This window comes from Anarrhichthys ocellatus, unplaced genomic scaffold (assembly GCF_004355925.1).
Source record: "Anarrhichthys ocellatus isolate YVR2014 unplaced genomic scaffold, GSC_Weel_1.0 scaffold1, whole genome shotgun sequence".
Taxonomy (NCBI): Eukaryota; Metazoa; Chordata; class Actinopteri; order Perciformes; family Anarhichadidae; genus Anarrhichthys; species Anarrhichthys ocellatus.
Window position 1 is genome coordinate 17,230,696 of NW_022280031.1, and position 9,258 is coordinate 17,239,953.

The 9,258-nt window shown below is 43.8% G+C and overlaps 1 protein-coding gene across 2 annotated transcripts in view; it reads left to right on the forward strand.

The window, feature by feature from the left end:
• Nucleotides 1-8,128, forward strand: part of pmepa1 (prostate transmembrane protein, androgen induced 1) — a 30,973-nt gene extending 22,845 nt beyond the window's left edge. For both annotated transcript variants that reach the window (XM_031844724.1, XM_031844732.1), the window contains exons 2-5: nucleotides 1,125-1,279; nucleotides 3,066-3,119; nucleotides 3,241-3,605; nucleotides 4,031-8,128. In XM_031844724.1, the coding sequence (XP_031700584.1) occupies nucleotides 1,125-1,279; nucleotides 3,066-3,119; nucleotides 3,241-3,605; nucleotides 4,031-4,337 (881 nt within the window). In that variant the 3' untranslated portion in view covers nucleotides 4,338-8,128. The remainder of the gene's footprint in view (nucleotides 1-1,124; nucleotides 1,280-3,065; nucleotides 3,120-3,240; nucleotides 3,606-4,030) is intronic.
• Nucleotides 8,129-9,258: the final 1,130 nt, after the last annotated feature.

Below are 9,258 nucleotides of genomic sequence, written 5' to 3' on the forward strand. Positions count from 1 at the left end.
GTGTGTGTGTGTGTGTGTGTGTGTGTGTGTGTGTGTGTGTGTGTGTGGTGTCGATGGGGGTGGTGGATGCAGCAGGAGGGGGGTTCGAGCAGACTGCCTCTAAACAAAGCTAGCCCTGTGTGTCTGTCTGGTCTGGTCTGGTGTGTGCGTGTGTGTGTGTGTGTGTGTGTGTGTGTGTGACACCCTGACCTCTACATAAGGACTACATCTCTGTCTGGACTGTGTCTGAAAACCTTTTTTCACACAAACCTTGTTGTTGGATTGACACTTCACAGTCACAGCATTCACAATCAGATACTTTTTAAATGGCAAACTGCTGATACTGACGCTGCTATTTTTTTATTAATAGAAATATGTATATTTTTTAACCCAATGAAGAAGCCCAAACCACCATTAAATGTATCAAATACTGAAGACGATTTAATAGATGGATAATTCATCGGTTTAAGCAAAAATGTCAATCGTCTGATTCTATAAAATAATATTTTATTGAATATAAATTCTCCGCTGTGGTTGGCTTTGTATGATTTGTAATTTGATATCTTTGAGATTAGTACAGAGGACATATATCTGCAATTGCTTTTCGTAATTTTAAAAATATTGTCTTTATATTAATTCTCATTGTAAAACAGTTATATTGTACATGTTTGTTCTAGTATCTTTTTTTATAGAATATTTTTTATATTTGTTTTGCTTTTTTACTATTCAGTTATTATGTTCTTGACTTTTGCAGTACTTGGCATATTTTTGTATTTTCTCTTAATTTGTTTACACCAAGGCAAATTCCTTTGAAAATCTAAATAAACCGTATTTTGATTTGGATGAAGCATTTTGTTAAACACATATAATGCTGTAACAATAGAAAAGTTACATACAAGTATGTTACTGCTATTAAATAAAGTGTTTTTCTTTGCGTTGTACAAAACATCCTGACTTTTAGTCCACAGCGTGAGTCAAGATCCAAACAAACTGCATCCTACACTTCCCATATGCAACTGGTTGGAGTCTTTTCATGAGACTACATCACTATGACATCATCAGGGTCATCTCTCTCAGACCTGACAGAACTCCGCAGCAGAGTAGGACTACGCTAACCGATAACCTGTGTCTCTGTGTCGCTGCAGCCCAGCTGGAGTTCGTCCAGATCCTGGTGATCGTGGTGGTGATGATGGTGATGGTGGTGGTCATCACCTGTCTGCTGAACCACTACCGCCTATCAGCACGCTCCCTCCTGTCCAGACACGCCCCCGCACGCAGGAGACACCTGCCATTGGCCAACGTAAGTCGAAGCGTTTACGCCCAGTGTGTCCCGACACTGCTGGATGTGGATCGTATCCAGATGTGGTTTATCCACACTAACATGATGATGGAGAAATAGCTGCTACGTTGAGGTCAAAATATATCAACTCCTGTTCTACAGTATGTAACAAGCTTTGATAGCCAATATGTGTGAGCTAAAAAATGAATATATAATGTTTAAACATGTGGATCAAATAGAACGCAGCACATATTAAGTAAAAGAAAAAACATCAAAGCAGGAAATGAAAAACAGCTTGAATGAGCGTGGGATTGAAAAGCAGGCAAAAATGATTTAACATACTCAAATATCACTATAGAAACATATAAAATATCTTTACACGATTCCAGTTGATTAAAATAATAATAAAAATAAATAAAAAATCCGATGAGGCATGTAAACTAATTTGCATAAATGTCCAAAACAGAAATCTGAACATTGGATGAAGCTGGATGTCTCTTTGTATCACCCCATAGAGCAGAAAATACTGTGAACAACTCTAAGAAAAACAACTCAACTTCTGCCATATTGTTGGGAATAAAATGTTATGTGCTATGAGTGATATCTGAACAAACCCCTCTGTAGAAAATATTAAGAATATAGATATGAACTGAACTGGAAAGTTCGGTGTATGGAAGAGCTACTCAAGTGCAGATTTCTGGCTCAGTCTGAGAAAAAACTCATTTTGAAGATATGTTTTGTAAAATGACAAGTGAATAGGGGTAAAAAAATTGTACTAATTTATATCACCATGAAATTTCCCCAGTTGATTACTCACATTAAGACAATATTTTTTTGTATTACAAGTTTTCCAAAATTGCCTGTTTAAAAATGTAAATGAGTGATTATCTAATGGTAACTTTGGTGATTTTAGCAGAAATCTGCAGATGCCAACAGACAAAGAATTCAAATAAACAGCCAAATGTGTTTTTTGGATGTTTTCTTCAAAATTCTCTAAATTGACCGGTGCATGACAAACGCCTGAGGAGTCTCCGCTTGATAAAAAAAAAAACCATCAGCATCAGAAGAAAAACAGAGTTTGAGGAGCGCCGAGTGACACCATGTGGTCACAGTGATTAAACGCTGCCGCAGGCGAACACTAACACACTGACTCATTCCTTCATTAAGACTATTTCAAGAAACACACACACACACACACACACACACACACACACTTACACCTGAGGCTTCTACAAACATACGACTTCACTTGTGCTCCCTGAATCACCTGCTGCTGAATCACTGATGTGTGTGTGGCTCCAGTCTGCAAGTAAGACATGAGTAAAGGATGAGGCATAATCCTGCACACACACACACACACACACACACACACACACACACACACACACAGACCGGCAGGAAAAACTCGCCAGACAACAAAAAAAAAAAAATGTCTGGAAGGAAAACTTCCTTCCAGACATTTTTTATAGAAGCAAAGACGCTGCTTTTGTCAAACCGATTTCAAATTATTTCCACAACAGTGCGTTGTCATTCTGAGACTTCATTATTCTACACGGGGAAATCGGGTCATTACATCAGCGAAAAGTCAGAAGATGTGGAGACAAAGAAGTGACTCATCACTCTGATGGATTAAACAGAAAGGATTCGGCAGTGAGAGCCACACGGTTCACTGAGACCAGACTCTGTAGCGATGAGTGTTTGTTGTGCACCAACAGAGCCCTCTAGTGGTCGAAACGTTAATCACACAATATAAAGCACACACAAGCTGCTCAACATGTTTCATGAATGCTCTCTGTCTCTCTCTCAGGAGGGGAGTCTGTGGTCTTCTGAGGCTACGGGGACAAACAGTGGTCTGAACGAGGTGAGTGAAGTAACATTTTGTTAACTTAACCGGAAATCAACCAAGAACTTAGTTTATTAGAACTCAGTTTATTGTTACACAGTGTGACTTGATAGTAATCTGGTGTGTTTCCTCACAACAGCACCAGGTGTATAACCCACGCCCTCCGGACAGAGGCGTGCCCTCGTCCTACCTGCAGCGGGAGCCTCATCACGCCCAGTCCCAGTCCCTGCCTCCGCTCCAGTCCCAGCGCTTCCAGCACACGTACGCCCCGAGTCGCTTCCAGCCGACGTATCCCTACCTGCCCCAGAGCCTCATCGATCTCCCCCCCACCATCTGCCTCTCGGACGGGGAGGAGCCCCCGCCGTACCAGGGACCCTGCACCCTGCAGCTCCGGGACCCGGAGCAACAGATGGAGCTGAACCGCGAGTCGGTCAGAGCGCCGCCCAACCGAACAGTGTTTGACTCCCACCCCATCAACCCATCCAGCTCCTGTCTGCAGGCCAGGTAACAACGGACAAGTTGTCAGTCAACTCACTCACAGAGCGGGAACTCACTGCATTTCAACCACAGGAACCAGGGTCTTTATTTAGGTTCCAGGGCCATTTTAACCCCCCCCAAAAGTAGTCCCGGGACTAAAATGACTAGGAACATCTTGGTGGAAAAGCGCCTCAAGGTTCCTGATTTCCTTTAATGGATCCCAAGTTCCTTTACTGGGTCCTGGTCTCCTGGAAAAGTTACTGTGCTGGAAACGGGCTATTGGTGTTGCTACATCTTTAGCCCTACTTTTCTTTATGTAGTCTTCCACTTTGTAGTCTTTAATGTACTTTTCTTCTGCATGTTCCTCATTTTTTCTGCCCCTACATTTGTTTTTATCCTTGTTGCTCGCCTCCCATCGGTCTTATTTATTTCCCTTGTTGTTCTGCTTCCAGTCTGCAGGCCCCTCCTCCGAGCGTCCATTCTGGCGTCAGTGTGCTTGAAGCCCAGGAGGCCTTGTCCCGGCATCAGAAGCAGGGCTCTCGAGTTGAGGGAGCTCCCCCGACCTACAGCGAGGTGATCGGGCACTACTACCACCCGACGTCCCTGAGCCCCGGCCACAACCACCGGACTGTGTCGTCCCCACCCCCGTCCTCGCTCATACACGGCCTGCTCCGACCGCCACCGCAGCAGCGGGGAAGCGTGGACAACAGGAACGCAAGGAATACGAAGGAGAAATCCCAGAAGCCCCAGCAGGTTTGACAGTACTGCCTCCGTATCCCTAGCCTGCGCGGGGAAACCAGGATTTTATCCGCTCGCCGCTTGGGAAGCGGTCAGTAGCCGACGAGGAACTACCTGGTGAACGGTAAAATGGTTTAAGGGGCTGGTTGGCGTTAGTTGTAGTCGTAGCTGACATGTGGTCAGTTTCACCTTTTCCCCACTCCAGTGCGTCAGGCTAGGACCCGGGAGGCAGCAGACGCCAGCTTCTCGTTAGATAAAGAACTCCTGGAAAACCACATAACTCCTGCAGAGCACAGACACAGGAGAGAAAAATCTGGCACTTCCTGTTCCGCGGCTTCTTATTTCCGGTCGTGAGGAAACACTTCAGATGAACCGATGATGATGATGTCAGAGAGGAAGGGCAGAGGGTGCAAAAGGGAAGGAACGATACAGAAGCATCCTTCTTCCCTTGACAGCGCCACCTCGTCCCTCCTCCATCAGACTGATCTAACTTCATTCATTCTAAATATTTACTCGTTCTGTTTGTTTCTATAGAACTTTTAGTTTTTCTGTTTGTCTTTCTTTTTCGCGCTTACGGGGAAAAATCTCTCTATCCGGACAAACGGCGAAGCGTTGCAATCTTCTTGGTTATTCCAGGTTTTGTTTTCTAGTGATAATCCCCCCCCCCCCCCGCTTTGACTCCATTTAGTTCACGACCGCACAGTAACCAGTGACTCCTGCTTCAGCTGCATCACGGGGACGTGTTAGTGTTTCCAGAAAGAGTTTATATTTAGTTAGCGCCGTCTCGAACTAGCTTAGCGGCCGTAGCACAGAGCTGAAAGTCCTCCAGCTAAATGTTCTGCCTTACAACGACCAGCCGATGCAGGAGTTGTTGCTTAAATCCTTTTTTTATTTTTGTTTCCTAAAGAAGGTTTGCACAAAGTTCAAGACCGCAATATGATTGAGGAGAGAGAAAACAGAGAAAGTAAGGGGTATTTTTCTAAACTTGATAGATTCGTAAGAGTAAAGATGTTTTTTTTCTTCTTCTTCTTCTTCTTCTTCTGTTTTTTATATGTTGTCTAGTTTTAGAGAAAGAAAACATCATTAATCTGTCGGGGTGCCAACTTTCACGCTGAACATTTTTGCTGCAGATGTGTTGGTATGTGTTACATTTTGAGTACACACACACACACACACAAACACATGTACGCGAACTGAGAGTGAACTCAAAAGCACGAATTTACGAGTTATTTATATAATTGCTGAAAAGAATTGCACTATTTTTTAGTATGCGCAGATGGAACATGTGGGAGAGACTTTTATTGTGAAGGAGCTCTGTCCATTGAGGCGTAAAGAGAGCGAGAGGCACCAGAGGGGGGTGCACAGCGGCCAGTATCACCATAACTTATCATGGGGAGAGTCGGACTTCGGCTCAACGGACTCGGATCCACCGTTACTGAAACCATTGAAAATGAATAAATCCCTCATTTATGCAAAAGATCCGAGTCTTGCGAGCCAAGTCAGCATCCCACCTATGGGCCCAATCAGAAACTCTGCTCGTAGCTCTCTCTCTCATCCCATTGACCGAATCGTTAGCCAATCCCAAAGCTGGCTGTCACGACCTCGAACCGAGCACATACGAGTCCATCAGACTTTGTCCCGTCGAACAAATGTAATCACGACAATGTGTAATGTAAACGGTAGAGTAGAGGAGGATGTAGATGTAGAGTTTAATCCTGCTCTGTGGTATTTTATTTAAATGTCAGGGTTTTTTGTTTTTGTTCATCGGGTGAGAAGAGAGAGAGAGAAACGATGCAGATCCAGTGACGCCTAACGTCCCCTTTGTAGTGCTCTGCAGGCCCTAAATGAGTAATACTGTGCACAGCTGTGTAACACACACACACACACACACACGTTACACTAACAAGTTTCTGCTTGCAACACACACACACACACAGACCCCTCTGGTGAGGTCACCGCTGTCACAGGCATCTCTGAGCACTTTAATGCACCAGGAAAGAGACAACAATCTTCCGTCAGCCAGCCGCAGCCGAGAAAACTTACGGTAGAACCCTTTAATATTCGAGCTTTTAATAGTCCAACCTTTAGAAGCCACACTTCAAAAAAAGATGCAAAGAGTTGTGCTCCAAAACTTTAAACATCCTTCAACGGGAAAAAAACTAAATATAACCCCAACACATGGAATCACCAGCTGGGTGTCGGTTTAAATTTTTCAATGCTGTTAGCAGCTTTTTAAAAGCAACATTTGCTCAACTTGCTTTGAGAAATGTGTTTTTTCGTCTTTTTATTTCTCAAGTCTTAAATGTTCTTTATACAAGCAGAACTTTGGCTCAATAAAATCCAGTCAAAATTGGCAAATACCCAGCCGGGGTAATGACAAAAAAACTTACTACATTTTGAATTTTTTTTATTTTAACCTCTTCTTCCCACGGTGGATATTTCCCTTCTGGAGCAGAACTCTTTGTGTGTTGAACGCAGCACGAGGCGAGTTGTCGCAAATTAAGACACACAGAAGTGTTGAAAAGTGACACGAGTGTTGACAACAACTTGTCCTCTTGTCGTCTCTTTCAGAGTGTCGGACTGAAGGTCAAAGTTTAGCTCGCTAACATAGAAGATTAGATCCTTCTGTAGGTTTTTGTCTTTTAGTTGCTTCTTGTGTGAAAATGTTTTTGGAACCTCTTTTAGCCGGCTGGTTCTGAGGTTCGCCAGTTGAATTTAAAAGTGGATGTGAAGGAACCCTTTAGTGTCCAGCCTTTATGCAACAGCGCCCTCTGCAGGGACCGAACCAAACCACCGCCAAAACCTCCCGAAGCTGAGTCGGTCTAACTTTGTAGCCTGAGGAGAAGAGAGTCAAAAAGACATTTTTATAATCGGATGCGGTGAATCTTTAAATCCTTTTCTTCCTCATGTATTGTTGTTACATCGGAGTCAGAGCCGAGCGTCCGTTAGTCTGAAAGATAAATCCCTGGTGATCTTTGAAAAGACAAGACGGTCCTTTAACAGCGCCGGTTTGAGGTTATTCAAAGTCAGAGTCATCTGGCTTTCCACGGATAACAAACATTCTGTCTGCTGTAGTGTAAAAGCGTTCTCTTACTTGTTCCCCAAGTTGCAACTCTGTTTCTTAATCCAGACAGAGATTGTCAGAAATCTTCTTCTATGGTGCAACAGACAGAATCATTTTTATCTGGATTGAGGAGTCTTTGAGTCTTCTGGAAATGCCTTTAAAACACAGATACGACCGTCTGAATATTGTCAGTTATTTAGCTTCCAGAATAACGGCTCGACTCAACATTACTCTGTCTAAACATTCATCGAAGCCTCATAAAAACAATTGGATCTTTGTTTAAAAAGACATGGGATGATAAATTACCATAAATTCCTCAGATGAACAGTTGTACGAATCCTTCCTTAAACTTCTGTTACTCACACAAAAAAAAGACAAACAATCAGAAGTCATTTCTTTGTGATTGGCCGCCCCTCTGTCTTCTTTACCGTCTCTCTTTCTCCCTTTGCTTCCGGTGCTGATCCGCCATGTCGGCACATACGATTCAATGACGAACAAACAAAAAAAATCACGACATAAAGAAATCAATCTCTTGACCCAAAGCAGCTAAAGGAGGAAGAGTGAATCACTCACCTTTGAACCCGAAATGAGATTATGAGCCCAGTCCCAGTACAAGTTTAGTTAACTTATTGTCCCTCCACCAGTGTTATACTTGTTTTGAACTGGGCTGCCTTTATGTTTTGGTGGTTCCCTGGAGGGTTCGCAGCGGGTACGAGAAGGCTGGACCGGCTCTGGTCGGGGCGTCGCAGTGAAGAAAGAAATGATAGCACGAATTATTTAAAAAGTGTAATGTGCCTACAGTAGAGGGGAGGAGACGTGAAACAGTGGAGGATCAATCTCTCGCTTCAGGGAAACCTGCGCTGGCTGACCATACAAACAAATAAAAAATTAAATAAAAAGACGGGAGGAGAGAGAGAGAGAGAGGAGGGGAAAGTCCTTCAGGGGCTCAATGGAAGCACACATCACACACACACACACACTGGTATGTTTACATCCCACAAGCCGAGTGTCATATAGTGCCATTACTTTGGAGAGAAGGCAGACATCTCTACTGCTGATATCTCTCACCAGAACAACTTGTTCACGTCTGAAGCCGATCAGGTTTCTGTCTCCTAAAATGTGTCCAAGGCAGAAATAATCTGTAAGTGTTTAAACTGGTCACACATTTCTCCAGCATGAGTGTTTTTGTAAAATCAGCGGACTATGTCTTTTCCCAGAGCAAAGACTGTGTGTGTGTGTGTGTGTGTGTGTGTGTGTGTGTGTGTGTGTTAATGTACACTGACTTGCCCTGGGAAAGACTCCAGCCGTCTAGACAAAAACTAAACACACAAACTCAAAGCAGACTAAACAAACTAACCTAAGAACCAGACCTTACACACACACACACACACACACACACACACACACACACACACACACAGGTGCACTTTCATACATCCACATACATTTTTGTTCTTATTGTGGACCACACAAGATAGTGAAAACATTTATCTATCTCACACACACACACACACCTGGATCACCTCTACAGTTGCCCCGCCCCTCCACCTCTTCTTCTTCCTGTCTGAACGAGCTCTCCCTGTTCCCTAAAGATGCCTGCTGTCCAATGACAGAGCTCCTCTCAGACCGGCCCTCGCCGCCGTCATTGGCTGTCTTGTCTGTTCGGTCGGTCTCCGTGGAGGCGTTGTTATTGTTATTGTTGCTATGTCGTATACAAGTGTGCCTGCCTGCGCTGAGACGGGCAAAACATGAGTGGTTAGTTTGGGCTGTCAATCATCCCGGGCCACGCCTCCTTACTGTCTCAGATGAAGATGATGATGATTGGATGATGATGATGAAGATTGAGGATGATGAAGATTGATGTTTTTGATAGTGATG